Source organism: Procambarus clarkii, chromosome 68, assembly GCF_040958095.1.
Source record: "Procambarus clarkii isolate CNS0578487 chromosome 68, FALCON_Pclarkii_2.0, whole genome shotgun sequence".
In the NCBI taxonomy this organism is placed as follows: domain Eukaryota; kingdom Metazoa; phylum Arthropoda; class Malacostraca; order Decapoda; family Cambaridae; genus Procambarus; species Procambarus clarkii.
In genome coordinates, this window is record NC_091217.1 from 11,613,891 (window position 1) to 11,636,623 (window position 22,733).

The 22,733-nt window shown below is 45.3% G+C and overlaps 2 protein-coding genes across 2 annotated transcripts in view; one reads left to right on the plus strand and one right to left on the minus strand.

The window, feature by feature from the left end:
- LOC123774806 (cohesin subunit SA-2) overlaps nucleotides 1–22,733 on the plus strand; it is a 221,044-nt gene that overhangs the window by 42,609 nt on the left and 155,702 nt on the right.
- Nucleotides 1–22,733, minus strand: part of Hao (Hydroxyacid oxidase) — a 51,532-nt gene that overhangs the window by 18,623 nt on the left and 10,176 nt on the right. The window contains exons 4-7 of the mRNA XM_069310841.1: nucleotides 17,436–17,556; nucleotides 10,263–10,397; nucleotides 9,001–9,135; nucleotides 8,695–8,827 (exon numbers count right to left, since the gene is read on the minus strand). Coding sequence (XP_069166942.1) covers nucleotides 8,695–8,827; nucleotides 9,001–9,135; nucleotides 10,263–10,397; nucleotides 17,436–17,556 — 524 coding nt within the window. The remainder of the gene's footprint in view (nucleotides 1–8,694; nucleotides 8,828–9,000; nucleotides 9,136–10,262; nucleotides 10,398–17,435; nucleotides 17,557–22,733) is intronic.

The following is a 22,733-nucleotide window of genomic DNA, read 5'->3' on the forward strand; positions in this document are numbered from 1 at the left end:
TAAAGGATTTGGGTGTACTGATGTTGGAAAGAACATTTAAAGAACACAATAAAGTAGCCGTCACAACTGCAAGAAAAATGACAGGTTGGATAACAAGAACCTTTCACACTAGAGATCCTATACTGATGATACTTTTCAAGACGCTAGTGCTCTCAAGAGTGGAATACTGCTGCACAATGACAGCCCCTTTCAAAGCTGGAGAAATTGCTGACCTGGAGAGCATGCAGAAATCCTTTACTGCTAGAATCCACTCGGTAAAACATCTAAACTAGTGGGACCGACTAAAGAGCATAAATCTGTATTCCCTTGAGCGCAGGCGGGAGAGAGACATAATAATTTACACATGGGAAATAGCAGAGGGGCTGGTTCCAAACCTGCACACAGAAATAACAGCACATAAGAACAGAAGACATGGCAGGATGTGCAGAATACCCCCATTGAAGAGCAGAGGTGCAACAGGTACTCTGAGAGAGAACTCTATCAACATCAGAGGCCCGAGACTGTTCAACACGCTTCCGCTACACATAAAGGGCATAACTGGCCGACTCCTCACAGTGTTCAAGAGAGAACTTGGCAAACACCTTCAAAGGATATCTGATCAACCAGGCTGTGACTCATACGTCAGGCTGCGAGCAGCCACGTCCAACAGCCTAGTTGACCAGTCCAGCAACGAGGAGGCCTGGTCGACGATCGGGCCGCGGGGTCGCTGAGCCCCGGAATCACCTCAAGGTAACCTCAAGGTCATCACCTTGCCCACGCCGTTGTCTGCGCAACCCCGCTCTCCCCGGGAGGGGGGAAGGGAGAGCCCCAGACCCTCGCACCAGCAATCCATCTTTCAGTTCTTGGCTGATGTGGTCCTGGCAGGTTGTGTGCCTCTGGCTCCGGATTTTGTTTGTTTCTGTGCCTTGTGGTGTGGGCTGTCTCTACTGGTGATGTGCAAGCCAGGAGTAATACTCTTCGGTACTCGGGATGCATGCACCTAGGGTTTGCTTCCCTACGTGCCCTCTAAGTACTGCTCTTGGGGCTTGGGACCAGCTTCCACAAGTCACCTTGGGATCTACCTCCGCTATGTCTTTTACTGCTCAGTACTTGGCTGCCCTTGGAGTCAGCTGGGGTTTTTGTTTGCCGTTGTTTGCCTCTGGGTAGGAGGTAGTTTTCGTCACTAGTAGGGGCACAGGGTACAGCGCAGCTAGTCATTATCTTTCATAGCGGCTGGTTCTGTTCCCCTTGGGCACGTTGTCCTCTTGAGGGGTTTTCTTTTTCTGTTTGTTTTTGTTACCTGGTGGGGGTCTGCCTCTTGGTTGGCAGTGCCCTATTGTTATTCGGTGGTCCTCCACTAAGCCCCCATGAGTGTACACGTCCCGGGTGTGCAGCTTGTAGCAGTTTGTTTGGTAGTTTTGTGGCGCTGGTTAACTGTACCCTGCCTGCGCTTTCTTTAGTGTGTTTCCGAGGCTACGGGCCGCTTCAGCTTATGTTCGGTATTGATGTTACTTCTGCTCTGTTCCGCAAGCTGTCTCTTGTGTCGTTTCACCTCTGGCCTGCTCTTACGCCACCTGAGCTGTCCTGGTCTTTGGACCGGGTGCTCTCTTTTCTCTCTTCTCTACGGTTTGTTGTGGTCCCTTCGGATCAGGATGGTTTTTTTAAGGATCTTTTTCCTGTTAGCAATGGCCTCTCGTGGTCGGGTCGGGGAGCTTCATGCTCTCCTCCAGCGCAGAGGTTTCTGCTCTTATGGTCCGGGTGTTAGGTTTGCTCGGTGGTAGCCATATTTGTTTCTGGCGAAGAATGAGTCTGCTGCTTTCTGGACGGGTCCTTGAGTTGTTGATGCTTGGTTGGTCAGGTCGGGGTGCATTATGTATTGTGTCTGGTTGGGGCTTTCTGCCGTTATTTGCACGCCACGGCTTCGGTGGCTGGGGATGCACTTTGGGATGATCCGGTTTTCGTTCTTCCTTGTTCCCGTGTACGGATCTCCCAGGTCGTCAGCAGGTGTTACGGCCCTCTCGGGACGCAACGGGGTTCTTACTCTGATGTAGTTAGAGGAAGATATATATCCGGCCCCAAGCCAGTAGAGGCTATCAAGGGATGCGATCCGTGACGCAAGTAACTTAAAGGGAGTAGGGAAAAAAAGGTAAGAACTTAATATAATATATTGACCACCACCAATAAATAAATATTATATAAAAGGAGTACACAAGGGGGAGGGGTATTAACACTTTGCAAGGGGATTATTCACTGTAGTCTTCTGCTGAAGACTCTGGTGCCACACCACTTTCGGTGCCGATTCCTTGGTGCTTTCTTCGTGGCCTCAAGACGTGTCTTCTGGAACGCCGAGCCTACCCTGGCCACAGGTCAGCCACAACACAGGTCCACTGGGGGCACCGTCGTGGAGGCCGTCAACCACACGTCCAGCAGGTCTGCTGGCAGGTACTGAGCCACCAAGGCTGGTACGGCCACTCCACGAACGATAAAAGGGGTACGCCCTAGACAGGAGTCTCGTGTGATATCACCAATCACCCTCCTGTCCTCAATACCCCAGTGGATTATCGTCTCCAACCGTCGGTCCCGGGTAAATCCTTCCACTGCCACTCCACTGGCAGGCTTAACACACTACAGTGTTCTTCCGGGGGGACGACGTCACGACAGCTGCAGCAAACTTCACTGTATGGAGACTGGCTGCCTCGGGTAGACTGACTACACCTTCAACACAGTGGTCCCAGGTCGGCTCTGTAAGCAGACACGTCATTAATAACCGGGACACTAATACACCACACTCACAGGCTCAGATACAAACGCCCGACATATCCACTCCATAGATGGCGCTGTCGTCGGAGCACCACTTCACCAGAGGTCAGGAGCGGCGGTGTTGAGCGCTGAACCAGACTGGAAACTGGTCCTTGAGGCCAGTACACGCTGTCCTCACTAGGTGTCGTCGTTCGTTTGGCGGGGGTTTCGGGAGCTGACCCACAGATGGCGTGTTTGTCACTGCTCCAGGCTCGGACGTTGAATCCGGGTTCGTAACACCTCCCCACCAAAAAGAATTTGGTTTGGGGTTCTATAAAAAACACAAACCAAATTAGCAGGGCGACACAACTCCAAATGGACTTACTTATCCTATGAACTAGAGTGATGAGGCTGTCTTGTCCACAGAACTTTTCTACTGAGAAACCCTGGCCCAAAGGGAGCTTGAAAATGGAAGGCAATGATCTGCCTGACGTAATCTTCCACGTCTCCACTGCGATGTCAAGCAGGGACGTCATCTCACATCTCTCGAGTTCGGATTGGTTTTGACACGATCTGGGGTGACTCGACATTCCCTTATGTCGTGGCACCGATGATGGCTGACCACAGACGGCATTTCTGGTGCCTGGCCGATGGTCCTTCAGGGAGACAGGAACCTGGAATACAGGGGTCTGATAATTCAGAGTGATAGCGACAATGGGCAAGTCAGTACTTACTATACACTCCTCTACTAGGCCCACACCTAGTTCCAACAGGGCTGCTTGCTCACCGAAGATTGCATTCGCTCTGCCCCCGTTAGGTCGACCAACGTTCCGTATAACGCTGTGTTGAGGCTCAGCAGTCACGCGGGGGGTGTCAACCTGTCGGAAACAGTCACTTACATTATCACATATCGTACCTCCTGTATCATCTATTACCTCCCAGGTCCCTTCTTCAACTGCAACACTTGCAGTACACCTCTCCAATCCCTGGGACCTCTTCGCGATGTTCATGGGAGCCGTCATTCGTCGGGTCGTCCAATGATCCTTACTGAGAACACAGAGAGCACATAGGAGAACAAAACAAAATACCGATAGGAAACATTTGGTAAGTCGAGGGATAAGTTTCCTGAGCTTGCCATGTCCATAGCCGGCACCATCCACTAGCCTGGCTTGGACAGAAGAGGGCACTAGACCTTTTGAACACACCTCACATACCTCTGACGTCTGGGGAATCTCTGGCTGGTCCACTACACGCTGTAACTTGCCATACCGCAAGCACACATCCGCCTTCGCTCCAGACTCGTTGGTATCCGTGGGTGCCCGCACACAAGGCCTCTCTTCTTGCTCAGGTACCTCTGCCTTCTTAACTTCATGTTCCTCGTCGAGAGAATCAGGAGACACTGCTAGAATATCGTCGATCTGCGGGCGAGAGGACAAATTAGACATGTTCAAATCCGGGTCTGTCTTTACCTGGACATTACCATTGCCTGTTACCTCAGACCGTGCTGTTCTGGTAGACTCGTCCGCAACCTTGGGATGATTGATGCTCCAATCTATCACCAAGTCGTTGGCTAGTACCACGTCAATCCCAGCCACAGGGAGGGTATCGACTACTGCCAACGCACATGTGCCGCTGAAATAAGGCGAGTCGAGATGTACTGGCACTAAGGGGGCGATGTACTGCGTCCTTGGAAACCCAACCAGGATAACCTCTGGTCTCCCATCCACACTTACTCCCTCGGGTAACGAGCTCTTCACGATCAGGGACTGGGCTGCTCCACTATCTCTGAGCACTACAACTGATCTACCAGTATGATCACTCGTTACATACCCGGTTGAAGTGTGAGGGGCCAACAAACTTGGTTCTTCCTGCTTCGTCGTAGACTGGTTTCCTGCTGGTGATGTAACACAGCTCACCAACATCACCTCCCTTCGCGCGCTGCCACCTCTTCTACCTCGGCACCTAGCAGCTATGTGTCCCTTCTGCCCACAAGTCCAGCACACCATATTCCTCCTTGGACTACGGTGTTTCGGACTACTAGGACTTGTTCTTCGGGGGCTACTTGGGGGAGTCTTCTTAGCGCTTCGTGGGACGGGTCTTTCTTCTTCTTCGTCGTGAGGTCTGTCAAACCGGCGCTGGTAATTCCTCGGGACGTACTTAGCAGACGGCCTATGAGTCAGGATATACTCTTCAGCCATGGTGGCTGCTGCACTCAAGGTCTCCACCTGCTGTTCCTCTAAGTACGTCTTGAGGTCTCCAGACAAACAATCCTTGAAGTCCTCGAGCAGAATCAGCTGTTCGAGGTCTTCCCTGGTCTCCACCTTCCGAGAGGCACACCATTCTTGGAAAAGTCGCTCCTTGATGGTGGCGAATTCGGTGAAAGTGTGCTCTGAGGTCTTCTTCAGGTTTCTGAACTTTTGCCTATATGCCTCAGGTACCAATTGGTACGCCATGAGCACCACTTTCTTCACCATATCGTAATCGCCGGAGTCGTCAAGGGATAACGTAGAGTAGGCGATTTGGGCCTTCCCAGTCAGGACTGACTGTATCATGATGGCCCAATTTTCCCTTGGCCACTCCAAAGAGGCAGCGACTTTCTCGAAGGCTGCGAAGAACTTCGAAACTTCTCTCTCGTTGAATTTGGGGACCATTTTGATATTCCTTACCGGATCGAAACCGCTTACTCCAGTTTGTCTCTGTCCAGCGCCTAATCTTAATACTTCTAGTTCATGTTGTCTCTGTCTTTCTTTTTCTTCTCTCTCTCGCTGTTTCTCTTCTCTTTCTTCTCTCTCTCGTTTCTCTTCTCTTTCTAATTCTAAATGCCTCATCGCCAATTCTTTATCTTTTAACTCTCGTTCTAATTCTAACTTCTTCCATTCAATTTCTCGATTGATTTCCAAGGCACGCATTTTGACTGTTAGGAGGCTGATATTAAGCTCACCTGCATCACTGTCAATGTCACTGCCCTTATCTTCCTTTTCTGTGGAAGCTATTTCCTCACCTTCCCTTGTACTAGGAGTCTCGCCTTCCTGTTTCTCTTCTGCCTTCAGGTGCCGGTGAACCTTGGACAAGATCTCCACACGGGAATCACTGGCACGGATCTTGATCTCCAGGTAGGCGCTCACTAGTACAAGTTCCGGTTTGCTCAGATACTTTAATCTGGCAAGACAGTCCACTCTGTTCAGAAAAGCCTGAACATCGTCCAGATCATCGATGGTAGCTTTGTCTGCCATTGTCACAGATGGAACACTTAACGAGCACTTAACACACCTTTTACACGTTAGCACTTAACGCACCGAGCACTGTTCTACGTCAATATGGCACTTCATCGCACCAAACACTGCACTTGCCAATATTGCACGTAATTACTTCGGGCACCGCACTACCCAATATTGCACTGAGTCCAAGCGAACACTTCGCTCTACAATATTGCAATAAATCACTGAGCACCGCACTAGTCAATATTGCACTTAATCGCTTAATCACAGCGAGCACCGCACTGCACAATATCGCACTTAGTCACTGAGCACCGCACAGGACGTATAACGTCACAATCGTCACACAGGGGGAATTATATACAGGGATTACGCCACTTCACCACCCCTGTCAAACATACTTAACAAGGGGACGAATCCCGCTGGGGATGCCAATTATGTTACGGCCCTCTCGGGACGCAACGGGGTTCTTACTCTGATGTAGTTAGAGGAAGATATATATCCGGCCCCAAGCCAGTAGAGGCTATCAAGGGATGCGATCCGTGACGCAAGTAACTTAAAGGGAGTAGGGAAAAAAAGGTAAGAACTTAATATAATATATTGACCACCACCAATAAATAAATATTATATAAAAGGAGTACACAAGGGGGAGGGGTATTAACACTTTGCAAGGGGATTATTCACTGTAGTCTTCTGCTGAAGACTCTGGTGCCACACCACTTTCGGTGCCGATTCCTTGGTGCTTTCTTCGTGGCCTCAAGACGTGTCTTCTGGAACGCCGAGCCTACCCTGGCCACAGGTCAGCCACAACACAGGTCCACTGGGGGCACCGTCGTGGAGGCCGTCAACCACACGTCCAGCAGGTCTGCTGGCAGGTACTGAGCCACCAAGGCTGGTACGGCCACTCCACGAACGATAAAAGGGGTACGCCCTAGACAGGAGTCTCGTGTGATATCACCAATCACCCTCCTGTCCTCAATACCCCAGTGGATTATCGTCTCCAACCGTCGGTCCCGGGTAAATCCTTCCACTGCCACTCCACTGGCAGGCTTAACACACTACAGTGTTCTTCCGGGGGGACGACGTCACGACAGCTGCAGCAAACTTCACTGTATGGAGACTGGCTGCCTCGGGTAGACTGACTACACCTTCAACACAGTGGTCCCAGGTCGGCTCTGTAAGCAGACACGTCATTAATAACCGGGACACTAATACACCACACTCACAGGCTCAGATACAAACGCCCGACATATCCACTCCATAGATGGCGCTGTCGTCGGAGCACCACTTCACCAGAGGTCAGGAGCGGCGGTGTTGAGCGCTGAACCAGACTGGAAACTGGTCCTTGAGGCCAGTACACGCTGTCCTCACTAGGTGTCGTCGTTCGTTTGGCGGGGGTTTCGGGAGCTGACCCACAGATGGCGTGTTTGTCACTGCTCCAGGCTCGGACGTTGAATCCGGGTTCGTAACAGCAGGGTTATTAGGTCTAGCCAGCCTGCAGTCTATCCTCGTGCCCACGATGTTTGTAAGTTTGCTGCTTTGGCTGCCGTCTTTGGCAACATGTCTTGGGTTTACATTCGGACACAGGGTTTTGGAGGTCGAACGGGGTCCTGGCCGCTCACTACCTTGTCAATGTCCCTGTACCTAGACAATACCTGCTTTGTATTGGGTCGGCTGTTGCAACCACTTGTCTTGATCTAGCGTTGAGGAGTGAGGACCAACCACCTCCTGGGTAAGTCCATGTTTTTCCTTGTCTTTGGCTAGTTAGCATCATGGAGCTGATAGGGCTCCTCCCAAAAAAACCCAGCATTGAATGTAATGAAATGCCATTTTCTGGGTGAGGCCAGGAGGCACCCCCTCCCTTCCTCCGGTCGGTAGTGTTTTTTACGTGTTTATGACGTCCAGCCTATGAACTGAAGGGTGGATCACCAGCACGAGGGTCTGGGGCTCCCCCTTCCCCCTCCCAGGGAGGGTGGGTGTTGCGCAGACAACGGCACGGCAACATGATGACATCATGCTAGTTGGTAGTTTTAATTTGGAGAGTTTTGTCCCCTCATTCGGTTTTCAGTAGCAATATTTTCACCAGAATAGGGGTTTATTTTGGGGCGCCTACCTTTTTGCATGCCATACCCGGTCGATGGCAGACATAGAATGCTTCAAACCACACAGGGAGGTTTCTATAGGCCATTGCTCCTCGTGTCTCTCTGAGAGGGTCCACGTTCTGGCTCGGGGTCTCCTGTCGACAAGAATTCCATGCACATTGATGCCTTAAAGCTAAAATAAATAAATATATAGCTCCTGGGAGCCTCTGGGTCTCACCCAGAAAATGACGTTTTATTACATTCAATGCTTGTTTTTTGCTACCGTTCTCTTTGTTGATCTATATTTCTCGGTCATAAAATTGTCATATATGTGAGACAAGATTTACCATCTTTAAACCCAGGCTGGTGTTATTAATTAATGCTCTTTTGTCCAGATGTTCTACCAGCTTCTTTGTAATGATGAATCTCATTACCTTGCATGGTGACCAAATCACACACCAGAAGATGAAAAGACAATGACTTTTCGATCCGTCCTGATCCATTATCAGGTCAATTGTGACTTCTTTTTATATGCTCCGTGGGGGTTTTCATTATATTAACATGTAGTACATGGGTTAAAATAAATATCAGAATTACAAAAAATTGCCTAAAAGCAAATTTTTAGTTTTCTAGGCATCTGGATATACCAGTTGGTCCAGATAATTAAGGAATGTACTGACCGTTGGTGACACTCCATCAACTTGGCGTGCTCCATGATTTGATACCCATATTCCAGCTGCACCAACCTTCAGTCCTAGAACAGCATCTTCAGCTGTCAGGATTCCTTTGAGCACAATAGGCAGGTTTGTGATTCTGCAATGCAGTATGGGGGATATTTTACCAAAAGAGGCTGATCTGAAGTTCGAATAAGAATTCGTGTTTACTGCATAAGTTTTTTTTTTCCCAAACATGGTTTCATAGTGCTTATATATTCAATCACAATGTTTAAGGTGCAGTATAATAATACAGTATGTTATATAGCCTACCTTTTAAGCCATGTAACATCATCCCAGGTTAGGGAAGGATCAAAAAGAGACTTTACATATTCATTAATTCCAGAACCTCCTGCAGATGTGTTCACCAGGTTAGATTTGTCATCATCCGTCTCGAAATTTGCCATCCTGGGAATATTTAAATAATTTAATGTACTTTAACCCCTGCACTGCACAAAGCGCCTTTAGGCGCTCTGAGAGTTGTGCTATTTTTTTTTAATTAGGCTATATTTTAATGTTTTTTAATGTTTTCATTACTCTTTGTGTTTTTAAATGAAAATAGTTGAGTTTGGAAACATTTTGACATTCAGTTTACCTGAATATTTATGTAAACAACAAGAATATGTTCTTGACAATTGCCCCAAGAAGTTTTTCCCAAAACCAGGTGTGCAGTGCAGGGGTTAAATACTACAGTATTGTATATCAATTATGAGATGACACTGAAGACATTTGACATTACTCTGTATTTATAGATTATGAATAATTATAAAACATGGGCATACTGCATATAAAATTAAAAGTTTAAATTATGGGTTATGAAAATGTGGGTTAATAATTTACTGTGCAACATTAGGCGAGCATAATCATGTATAGTATGCAACTGTACAGGCAACTGTTTTATATCTGGGAAAGTTAAAATTCATTACTCCACTTGTATATGAAAGGTTTAGCTGATGATATTGTAGAATTAGACTTAATTTTTTGTTTTGAGGAAGATTTTGTGATTCCACAGTGGAGTTAGAAAGAGATGCTGAAGTGTCAGTGTCACTTAAATATTAAGAATAATGCTAATGAGAAAATCAATTGGAGCACTGAGGTGACTCATCCAGTGATCAGGGTATTCCCAGCTGCCAACCTTACCCCTGTATCATGACATAGTAAAAGTTATACAGCCTAGTATAACTTACATCATGTCATGGTACAAGGGTAAAGTACTCAACTGAGGTACCCTGATCACTGGTTTAAATCACCTCAATGCTCCAATCGATTTTCTCATTGATATATATATCACATTACTGTGATTTCTTTGTGTGAATAAGACTAATGCAACAGTATAAATATGGATATATGATTGAGGTGATCAGTAGAAATAACTAGAGTAAAATAAAAAAAGCAGGACAAAGATGCTCAACCACTAATGTAATACTGTACCTTGGAAATGTAGTAGATTTTGCAAAACTGCTTTGTTAACAAGTGTAAAGTCATTAATCTCTTCCACCACTACTTTTACAATAGGTGTACAAAATATACTTTACTTGAGATGTGGAGGAAGTGTAAACTTGTTCCTAATATCTGCCCGTCGAAGGCCAAACTGTGGGGCATCAACTGTTAGAACCAGCGCCGAAAAACCAGCAGTTTCAGCCCTTCGCACAAGATTAGTTGTTATTTTCCTGGTGAAAAATGATTTCATTAGATGCTGATTTTTTTCTGGTAGGGCGTCCTACCTGAAAAACTTTTACATATCATGTCACACCAGGCACTTGAGTCAGAATATCACCAACCGAAGACCAGAGGCCAAAACCTGGTCCATTCACAGTGGTGCAGCAAGCAGTACGATACAGTACTTGATCACTAAACCAAGAGAAATAGCAACCAGAATGGTAGGATGACCAAAAACACAATGACTGCAAAGAAATATTACCAACCCTAACTACAAGAAAAATAGTTGTTAGGTCATTACTCATGCTAATTGCACACTCCCAAAATCAGGTGACAGCCCCAGGAGCATGCTGCCTACGTCAACACATCAGTCATATGCCTGTTGTGGACATGTCCACATGTACTCTTTGTGTCTCCATCTCCTGTCTTGTCCCAATTTTTCCAGATAAGTGTTGACTGGCCGGGAGCCGGTCGGCCGAGCGGACAGCACGCTGGCTTGTGATCCTGTGGTCCCGGGTTCGATCCCGGGCGCCGGCGAGAAACAATGGGCAGAGTTTTTCACCCTATGCCCCTGTTACCTAGCAGTAAAATAGGTACCTGGGTGTTAGTCAGCTGTCACGGACTGCTTCTTCGGGGTGGAGGCCTGGTCGAAGACCGGGCCGCTGGGACACTAAAGCCCCGAAATCATCTCAAGATAACCATCCTTTGGACTCCATCCTGCAGGGACCTGTGCTTGTGTTTATTCAATTCCTTAGTGTTTGCCTTATGTGCATGTTTTGTAAACCACACTGTTGAGTGAATCTTGAGTCTTTGTTAGCCTTGTGCGGTGGGTTGCCTTTCCTAGGTGTTTGCTGGCATTGATCTCTGCTAGGTTCAGGTGTTCATTCCTGAGAGGTTATATTCATCTTGAGGGGTTCTACCCCTGGGTAGAACCTTACAGATGTTAAGGGTTTTTGACACCTGCAAGGCTCTGGGGTTTGGGTAGACAGGGATCTTTTTGTTTGAGGGGTGTGCAAGAGTTTATGTGCTCGACTTGCTGTGCATATCTTACACCCTCATCAGCTGCTTATCCCATAGCTGGGCTTGGTGTGTACTGGTGAGCATCTCCTGTGCCTGGTGGACTGTTTTGGTTTACTCATGCTAACATTGGGAAGCCCCCGTGGGTCTCTGGTGTGGTTCGGCTGAGGTTGTGCTCACTGTAATTACCTAAGTGTAGTTACAGGATGAGAGCTACGCTCGTGGTGTCTCGTTTTCCCAGCACTCTTTATCATATATCGCTTTGAAACTACTGACGGTTTTGGCCTCCTCCACCTTCTCACCTAATTTGTTCCAACCGTCTACCACTCTGTTTGCAAAAGTAAATTTTCTTATATTTCTTTAGCATCTTTGTTTAGTTTAAATCTATGACCTCATGTTTTTGAAGTACCAGGTCTCAGGAAATCTTCCCTATCAATTTTATCAATTCCTGTTATTATTTTGAACGTAGTGATCATATCTCTTTTTCTTCTATCTTCTAGTTTTGGCATATTTAATGCCTCTAACCTCTCTTTGTAGCTCTTGCCCTTTAGTTCTGGGAACCATTTAGTTGCATGTCTTTGCACCTTTTCCAGTTTGTTGTTGGTATGGGTACCATACAACTGCTGCATATTCCAGCTTTGGTCTTAACAAAAGTCGTGAACTATTTCTTTAGTAATTTCGCCATCCATGTATTTAAAGCAATTCTTAAGTTTGAAAGTGTAGTATAGGCTCCTTGCACAATGTTCTTTATGTGGTCCTCAGGTGATAGTTTTCTATTTAGAACCACCTCTAGATCTCTTTCTTTATCAGAAATCTTTAAAGTTTTTTCACATAATTTATAGGTTGTGTGGGGTCTATGTTCTCCTATTCCACATTCCATAACATGGCATTTATTAACATTAAATTCCATTTGCCTAGTTGTGCTCTATATACTTATTTTGTCCAGGTCTTCTTGAAGGGCATTACAATCATCTAAGTTACTTATCCTTCCTATTATCTTAGCATCATCAGCAAACATGTTCATATAATTCTGTATTCCATCTGGTAGATCGTTTATGTAGACAATGAACATTACCGGTGCAAGAACTGAACCCTGTGGTACTCCGCTTGTGACATTTCTCCAGTCCGATACACTTCCTCGTATTACTGCTCTTATTTTTCTATCAGTCAGAAAATTTTTCATCCATGTTAGAAGCTTACCTGTCATGTGTTCCAGTTTCCAGAACAACCTCTTATGTGGAACTCTGTCGAAAGCCTTTTTTAGGTCCAGATAGATGCAGTCAATTCAACCATCCCTTTTCTGTAAAATCACTGTGACTCGATCATAGAAACTGAGTAAATTTGATACACAGGATCTTCCAGATCGAAAACCATACTGTCTGTCTGATATTATATAATTTCTCTCCAGGTGTTCTACCCACTTAGTTTTAATTATTTTTTCCATTATTTATACTATTACACTTGTCAATGATACAGGTCTATAATTGAAGGGGTCTTCCCTGCTGCCACTTTTGTAGATTGGAACTATGTTAGCCTTTTTCCACACATCTGCTATGACTCCTATACACAGGGATGTCTGAAAAATCAGCTGAAGTGGTATGCTGAGCTCAGGTGCACATTCTCTCAGAACCCATGGTGAAACTCCATCTGGACCTACTGCTTTATTTTTTCTTAGCTCGATGAGCATTTGTTTCACTTCGTCTCTAGACACCTATGTGCTGTATGGTGTGTAGACTATTCCCACTCAATATTTCCATTCCTCAATATTCCTATTCCTCAAACCCCACACTGTGTGTGGGGTTTGAGGAATGTACTCTACCTCAATTTTGGTTCATGCTGATGATCATTTCTCTCTGCCTCTACCATGCTACCTTTTGATTAAAGAACAGCATTCACCCTGAGGCCTGCAATGTGTGTCCTCATGTGTCTGTTTTGGCTGAGCCCCCTTTCCAGGAATGGGGCTTATTAGGGAGCTGTTATTTTGTGGGAACTTTGTGTTTTTGCAATGCAGTGTGGAAGTGGATGAAGAGAGTTACCTTTGTGTTTTGTATTTTTTTATGCAGAGTTTGAGTTGTTGGTTATGGTCCATGTTTGTTTCTCTGTCCCTCTTCTCCAAGATTATCTGTTGTAGTTCTCCAGGCTTCCTGCCCTCCCAACCCCCTCCTTTGCTATGTGAATCGAGAGATCTATAGGTTTAAAAATTGAGGCATTAAAACCAGTGCTTCTTGTTAGGGATCTGCTGCCTTCTGCTGTTTTGGGAAGAAACTGTTCTGTCTCCCAAGGTGTCTGGCATGGAACCTGGCTTTGACCTAAGTCATTGTTCTCTAGTGGGGCTTCAGGAGCTGGTGGGGTGCCCTGAGGAGGATCCACAGGTGCCCTTCAGCCTTGCCTGATCATTGGCACCCTCTGAGGAGGCTTTTTGCTCCACAAGGATAATCACACATATCCTCTCAGTGTTTGAGCTTAATTCCTCGGCTGACCCTCCCGATGTACATTTCCAAATCCTGTTAGTCTCTTTAGATTCATCCTTTTCATGGAGGTTTCTGATGTCCAGTCTTTCTTTGTCTGTGGTGTGAGTGGATTTGGTTTGGTTTTTCAGGATCAGGACCTCACTTTTCTGATGGATGAGCCTCTTCTGAGTTTGGTTCTGCCTCAACTTCTTGGTTGAGGTATGAGGTTCTTTCCTCTTTGTGGCTTGCAACTTATACAATATAGCACTTGTAGGCACTTATTTATAGAAAACACCAAACTATTATGACTATATAACACTTGGAAGGATTCAGGATAAGGATTTGGATGGGACAGTGGGAAGGAATGGTGTCCAACTATTTGGACAATCGGGGATTAAATGGTGACCTATATGGAGGAGACCTTCGCGAAAAACAACCCTTTGTTGTCTTTGGGGGCCTGGCATGGCAGCTTGTGCTGTACCTGAATTTTCGAGTGATGTGAGGTAGGGGGTGGGTTTCAGGTGTTTTTGGTCAGCTCTATATTCTAGGCATTTAATGCTTATCTGATTGCTCTGGCCCTGCCCTTGGATCTGGGCATGTGACAACTCTAGTTTGCCTCTGTGGCTTTCTGGGCCCCTGATCATGGAGGATTACAGGACTTGGTTCTATCTGGATGTAAGATTGGAACAGATAGGTGCAGATTGGATGTACTGGTCTCGGTGCAAGGGTTTGTGGGTCTGTTACCTGTAGCAGGGGCTTTGGAGGCAGTGCCTCCAAATGCTCACCCTTCTCATTTGGGAAGCAGTAGCTCTTTCCCTTTCCCCCCCTTCTCTGTTTTGTTGTTCCCTAAGATGGCTGTCCCTTCAGGTTTTGGCTACAGCCATCTTCTTTCAGCCCTTTCAGTTGCATTTTGTTACAGCAGGATTTTGTTTCTATTGTCTGGGATTGTCTTACAATTTTGGGCCTCTCCTGTCAGGGTAAGCATTCGAAGATGCCAGTTTTTTGCTCCATAGCTCTATCCTCTGCTCTTCCTGCTTGGTGGCATTCACATTTCTCATGTAAGGGAAAAGGTCAGTGGGTGCTTCACTGGCTCTTTTCATAGTTTACCCTTTGTTGGCAATGAGCTGGGGACATCTGGATAATTTTTCCAGCTCTTGAACCCACAATGATTGAGCGTTCAGGGTGGTTCCCCAGGATCTGATGTTGGGGTGATCTTCAGCATCTGGGGTCCAGGGCTAGCCATCTATCCTGCAACTTTGTTCGGTCATTGCGACTTGGTTGAATGCCGGGGTGATCAAGTTAATCCAGGCACTACGGTGGGTGTCCGTTCTGTTCCCTGCTCCCAAGAGAGATTCGATGGATCTGAGGCACATTCTCAACCTCTTGGGTCCGAATCACTTCATTCCTTATCAAACCTTTCACTTGGCCACATTGTCAGATTGGTCTCATTTTGCAGGCACCCAGTGTTTGGTTCTTAGTTAAAGGGAAGTTAAAGGGGTGTCAGAAGTTCTCTTCAGGGTGCAGTCTCTTCATGTGTACATGCTGTCCATAAGTTTGTGACTCCCACATTCATTACTAATATGGCCTGGGTGCAAATTTGGGCTAGACTTGCATTGTGTTGGGTTAGTGGACCTGGCACTTATTACCTTCAAGGTTCCTTGCTGCTCCTTCCCTCTTTCCCGGGTAAGCCCCATTTTTGTTGTTTCCATGGTGAGTTAGCTCGAGAAGTCTTCTTGCAGAAAATCCAGCTTTGAAACTCTCTGATGGGTCTTTTCAATGGCTTCCCATTCCCACCTGTCCCTCATTTCAATGGGTATTGTGGTTGCATTTGTGTTGCACATGTCTGATGGGGGCAACTGGCAGAGGTTCCAAGTTGCTATGGCTGTTATTTGGTGGTGGGAGAGTAGCTAGTGTTTGGGTCTGCACTGTGAGTGCAATTACCTAAGTGTAGTTACAGGATGAGAGAGATGCTTGTGGTGTCTTCCCAATACTCAATGTCATATGATGCTTTAAAACTTCTGATTGTTTAGGCCTCCACCACCTCCTAACTTCTAAAATCATCTACCATTCTTTGCAAAAGTGATCTTTCTAATGTTTTTTTTTTGCAGCATTTTATGGAGGTTTTTGGCATCTAGCTTCAAATACACACAACTCGCACTAATGTGAGAAATATATATATAAAACTTGGACTGGATTCAGTAGAAGCCTCCAGATTTCCTGTGGATTTGGTGGAATCCTGTTGTATAACTTACACCATGTCGGGATACAAGGGTAAGGAACACAGCTGGGAGTTCCTTGATCACTGGTTTTGAGTCACCTCATTGCTCCAATTGATTTTCTCGTTCCTCAGCCCGTCCTCATAAACTAATGCCAAAGTCCATTTCATGCACTCACCAAACCCCCCTGTTTATGAATGAAAACGGTTTACACACGACTCTCAACTGATGACGTCCAAACACTTCCAGAACAATTGCTTCACTGACAACTTTTGTACTTGCCACAACGCTGTAAATGCTTCAGCCACATACTAGAAATACAAATAATTGCCAACAGAACCTAAACACCTAACCTAACCAATGCCTAAATATGCACAATATGCTAAGTTAAAATAATAATAATTTTTATTTGAGAAAATTCATATTTTGAACGAACAGCATGTTAAAATTTGTGAATACGTCTTTGGGGTCGACCGCTGATGGAATGGACTGGGTCTGAGGATAGGTTGCATTGCAATATATATCACATTAGTATGATTTCTTTATGTACTTGAAGCTGGAGTGTATGGTTGATGAATTTCTTTACCTACACTAGAGTGCATGGGGTTATTTGTAAAACTTGGACTGGTTTCAGAAGAAGTGTCTAGAATTATGTGGGTTCGATGAAATCCCAAGTTGTATAACTAATACCAAGTTGTGGTACAGGGGTAAGATGTGCAGCTAGGAGTTCCTTGATAGCTAGTTCAAGTCACCTCATTACGTACTTCAATTTATTTTCTCATTACATTCAATGCTAGATTTTCAATGAATTACAGTACAGTATATTAATACAGCATACACTTTCATAGAAATGCAGTGAATAGCCTATTCAAAACACAGAAAAATATATAAACTCAAGCACACTTTAGTAATATATTGTTCAATGCTGTATTTACTTTATTATACAAAATAAATATTTTGTAATGGTGGATCCACCTGTCCTTTACTAGCTAAATCCCATAGTTAAAAATAATTGTTCACAAATTCTGCATTTTTAATACTCTTTAATTAATACCTTAAATAATAACTATTTCAAGTTTAAATACTTGTAATGAGACTCAGTACTGTATATGCATGAAGCATTTATTTATAATTTTGTTTAATTTGCAATCTGCTAGGGGATTATGAAAATTTTAAGACAGGTTGGCATCTCTTCACAAGTGATTGACTTCATGTGTATTATGATTGTGTGTGTAATATGGCTTAGATTGGATACATGGAATAATGTGTTTAGTAACATTATGTAGTCTTTTATTTAGGAGATTTTCTTTAGTAAAAGTATTTTTTTCAAATATTGTATAGAGAATGAATTATCCAAGGGTTGTACCTGTCCTTGTATATATACAGTTGAAAAAATCGCAGAGTATCAGGTGCCTTTTCAGCTATCTCTTCAATGCTGGTAGTTGCAATAGTACTCAGGGTGAAGGCTGTTCCAATTTTTCCAGCAGCTGTTATAACAGAAAAAAGAATTATGATACAAAATTTAGTTCCTGTCAAACAAATCCAAAAAATACAGTACTGTACTATACATAATGTTCTTTCCTCATGAACAATATGATGAAAGGTTAGAGATATTATGAAATACTATGGTACTTGTCCATTCATTAAATTATTCACAAAATATAGGATAATGGATAAAGTCATTAGTATATTGTATTCTAAAAGTACAGTACTATTCCACTGGTACTTTATTATGTTCATTGAAAGTAAAGTCTTCTGACATGATTACTTCAGAATCTTTTGCATTGCTTTTTCTTTCAATAGTGTGGTTTGCCTGTTTTTTATGTGGTTTCCATTTGATATTTTAGTTTTTTTCTGTAGTGCAGTAGCTGGAACGTATCTTCATTAACCACTACACTGTGTCACTATTAACCCTTTAACTGCACAATGCGCCTGCAGGCCCACATCTGGGGTGCACAACACGCCTCTGGGTATTTGTATTTTTCACGTTCCACTCAAAACTCCCGCGGCTACATGGGGTTCACACCAACTTCCTCAGGGCTCTTGTAAACAGACGCCATCTTTAAAAAAAAAATTGTGGTCCACATTCCTGGGTGTGAGAGCCTCGGTAGTGAGTGAGCAACCAAGGCCGGTGCACACAGCATGAGCTCACAGCACTGCTGTTCAGCTTGTGACAACAGCATCGCCTAATAATGTCAAAAATATATATTACTTATTGGCTTGTGTTATTTAGCCATGATAATATTACAGAAGAGCCTGAGTGTGATAATGACTGTGTACAATGTTCAAATATTAGTGATTCAGTGCTGTTCACGATGTTCACAGCACTAGCCACAGTACCACAGCATTATTTCGTCCATCTAGGAATCTTCAAACGACTTCTTGGGTTCCTTTTCAAAATAAACTTGTGGTCAGTTATGTATTTACAGGATTTAGTGACCAGTATTGTGTTGACAGCAGGATTGTGGTGATAATAAGCACTGTGCGTAGTATTGTGGGAGGAGGAATTGTAGTGAGGGAGCGAGGGAGAGAATCGAGGTAACCTTACTGTGTGGGGCAGCCACTTGTTTTGCTCATCATACTAGCTTAGTGGTTCGCTATGGTGAACACATTTGTACATGGGTATATACAATGTGTGTATATAGTGTAATAACACCAACAGGAGTATGTTGGGAGAAGCTATTTTTGTGAGGGAGGTGACGTAATTGTAGCATCGTCTGATGGCTGCTGTGTGATTTCTTATGCAGTGTATGGTGGCCACTGTAAAGTTTGGACACAATACTGGCTTACTTGCATAGTTCTGGTGAATAAAACATGTAGATAGGTATACATAACATGTGTAAATAGTGTAATACAAACAATAACAGTATGGTGGGAGGAGCAATGTTGGAGAGTAAAATGTTGGAGGAGTGAGGGTGTGGCAGCTGACACTCGCGGAGTTCTGAGTGGGTTGATGGTGAATGTATCCATCCATCCAGTCCCCCCTCACCATCCATCCAAGCCCCTCACCATCTATCCATCCAGTCCCTTCACCATCCATACCTGCTTGGTACCTGCTTGATGGGGTTCTGGTTGTTTTTCTACTTTCCAAGCCAGGCTTGACTTGTGAGAGTTTGGTCCACCAGGCTGTTGCTTGGAGCGGCCCTCAGGCCCACATACCCATCACAGTCCAGTTAGTCTGGCACTCCTTGAAGAAAACAATCTAGTTTCCTCTTGAAGATGTCCACGGTTGTTCCTGCAATATTTCTGATGCTCGCTGGTAGGACGTTGAACAACCGTGGACCTCTGATGTTCATACAGTGTTCTCTGCTTATGCCCATGGCACCTCTACTCTTCACTGGTTCTATTCTGCATTTTCTTCCATGTCGTTCACTCCAGTATGTTATTTTACTGTGCAGATTTGGGACCTGTCCCTCCAGTATTTTCCATGTGTATATTATTTGGTATCTCTCTCGTCTCCTTTCTAGTGAGTACATTTGAAGAGCTTTGAGACGATCCCAATAATTTAGGTGCTTTATCTCATCTATGCGTGCTGTATATGTTCTCTGTATTCCCTCTATTTCAGCAATCTCTCCTGCTCTGAAGGGGGAAGTGAGTACTGAGCAGTACTCAAGACCGGACAACACAAGTGATTTGAAGAGTACAACCATTGTGATGGGATCTCTGGACTTGAAGGTTCTCGTAATCCATCCTATCATTTTTCTGGCTGATGCAATACTTGCTTGGTTATGCTCTCTAAATGTTAGGTCGTCGGACATCATTATTCCCAAATCCTTGACATGCTGTTTTCCTACTATGGGCAGATTCGATTGTGTTTTATACCCTGTATTATGTTTAAGATCCTCATTTTTGCCATATCTGAATACCTGGAATTTATCACCATTAAACATAATGTAATGTTATTTTCTGCTGCCCAATCGAAAACTTTGTTAATATCTGTTTGTAGTTTATCAATGTCTTCAGCAGAGGTAATTTTCATGCTGATTTTTGTATCATCTGCAAAGGATGACACGAAGCTGTGACTTGTGTTTTTGTCTAAATCTGATATGAGAATAAGGAGCAGCAGTGGTGCAAGGACTGTACCTTGAGGTACAGAGCTTTTAACTGCGCTCGGACTCGATTTTACTTGATTGACTGTTACTCTGTGTTCTGTTTGACAGGAAATTGAGTATCCAGCGTCCTACTTTACCAGTTATACCCATTGACCTCATTTTGTGTGCAATCACTTCATGGTCACATTTGTCGAATGCCTTTGCAAAATCTGTGTATACGACATTATGTTTTTCTTCTAATGCCTCAGTGATTTTGTCATAGTGGTCAAGTAGCTGTGAGAGGCATGTTTTTCCTGCTCTAAATCCATGTTGGCCTGGATTGTGGAGGTTATGGTTTCCATGAATCTAGTGACCTGACTCCTGATCACTCTCAAATACTTTTATTATGTGGGACGTTAGTGCAACTGGTCTATAATTCTTTGCCAATGTTTTGCTACCACCCTTGTGTAGAGGGGCAATGTCTGCTGCTTTAAGCGCATCTGGTATCTCCCCTGTGTCCAAGCTCTTCCTCCACACTATACTGAGTGCCTGTGCTACTGGCACTTTGCATTTCTTTATAAATATTGAATTCCATGAGTCTGGACCCGGGGCTGAGTGCATGGGCATATTGTCAATTTCTCTTTCAAAATCTGCTACGCTCGTGTTGATATCAGTTATATTTACAGGTGTTTGAATATTATTCATAAAGAAAATGTCAGAATCTTCCACTTTCATGCTGTTTATCGGAGTGCTAAACATGTCCTCATACTGCTTTTCTGAGGGGAGCCCCATCGGCTCCCTAGAGCTTTAACAGGCTGATATGCTAATGTCAGACTTTGGCATCAGTCATGTGTGTGGATTTCTAGGGCCTACCGGGGACCACGGCCAGAACCTGGCCCCCTCAGAGAGGCAAGGGGAGCAATGGCCTATAGAAACCCCCATGTGGTTGGAAGCATTCTATGCCATCAACCGGGTCAAGCATCCAGAAAGGTAAGCATTCCAAACCAAACCCCTATTCTGGTAAAAATTGCTACCAAAAGCCGAGCTAGTGGATAGAACTCCCCCAACAGGAAAAACAAGCAACCTAGTATGACGTCTCACGTCACCACGCCGCTGTCTGCGCAGCTTCCCCCCTCCCCGGGAAGGGGAAGGGGGGAGCCCCAGACCTCTTACGCTGGCTGTCCACCCATCAGTTCTTCGGCTGATGCTATAGGCACCGGTTGTGTGCTCTGGCTCCAATAGTAAGCTGGGAGTGAGTCTCCAGTACTCGGGCTGCATGTGCCTAGGGTTCCCTTCCCTAGGTGCCTACCCCCCCCCCCCGTGTCTCCTACACTCCCGGTGTCTCCTACACTCCCGGTGTCTCCTACACCCCCCGTGTCTCCTACACCCCCCGTGTCTCCTACACCCCCCGTGTCTCCTACACCCCCCGTGTCTCCTACACCCCCCGTGTCTCCTACACCCCCCGTGTCTCCTACACCCCCCGTGTCTCCTACCCCCCCCCCCCCCCCGTATCTCCTAACCCCCAGTGTCTCCTACACCCCCCGTGTCCTTGGGGCTTGGGGCCACCTGACACAAGTTCCTTGGGTTCTGCCCCCTGCTAGGCCGTTTACTGCATGGCTTTCGGTCGCTCTTTGTGTGGTTATTAAGTCTAGCCAGCCTGCGGTTTATCCTTGTGCCCACAATGTTTGTAAGTTTGCTGCTTTGGCTGCTGTCTTTAGCAACATATCTTGGGTTAACAGTCGGGCGTGGGGGTTTTGGAGGTCGAACGGGGTCCTGGCTGCTTGCTACCTTGTCAATGTTCCTGAACCTAGTAGGGCCTGCGTTGCATTGGGTTGGCAGTTGCAGCCAGTTGTCTCGACTTCACGTTGAGGAGTGAGGACTGACCGCCTCCCGAGTAAGTCCCTGTTTTTGCTTGTCTTTGGGTTGTTAGCTCCGTGTTGTCGACTGTTCTTCCCCCAGAAAATCAACGTAGAATGTAATGAAACGCTATTTTCTGGGTGAGCCTTGGAGGCTCACCGGTATCCCTACCTCCCTCCGGTCAGCGGTGTTTTTTGCGTGTTTTAACATCCAGCCTAAGAACTGGTGGTTGGATCACCGGTGTGCGAGTTTGGGACTCTCCCTCCCAGGGAGGGGAGGGTGGGTTTGCACAGAGAGCGGCGGGGAAACGTGATGTCATGCTAGTTTGCTAATTTTCGTTTGGGAAGTTCTGTCCACTCATTCGGCTTTCGGTAGCAATATTTTCACCAGAATAGGGGGTTTGTTTTGGAACCCCTACCTTTCTGGGTGTCAAATCTAGTCGATGGCAGACATACTAGTATAATGCTCTCAATCACATGGGGGTTTCTATAGGCTCCTTGCGCCTATCTGAGGGGGCCAGGCTCTAGCTCGTGGCCCCCCAGTAGGCAAGAACTCCATGCACAATGATTGATGCCAGAAAGTTATACATATCCATTCAGTCTGGATAGCACCAAAGAGCCTCCAGGACTCGCAAAGAAAATGCCGTTTCATTACATTCAACACTGATTTTTTATTATAATATAAGATGTGTTCTACTCAACTATGGCTCCCAGATTATTGCAAAAAGGCCCCAATGCTCTAGAGAATTAATTTGCTAACATTTTGACACCAAATTT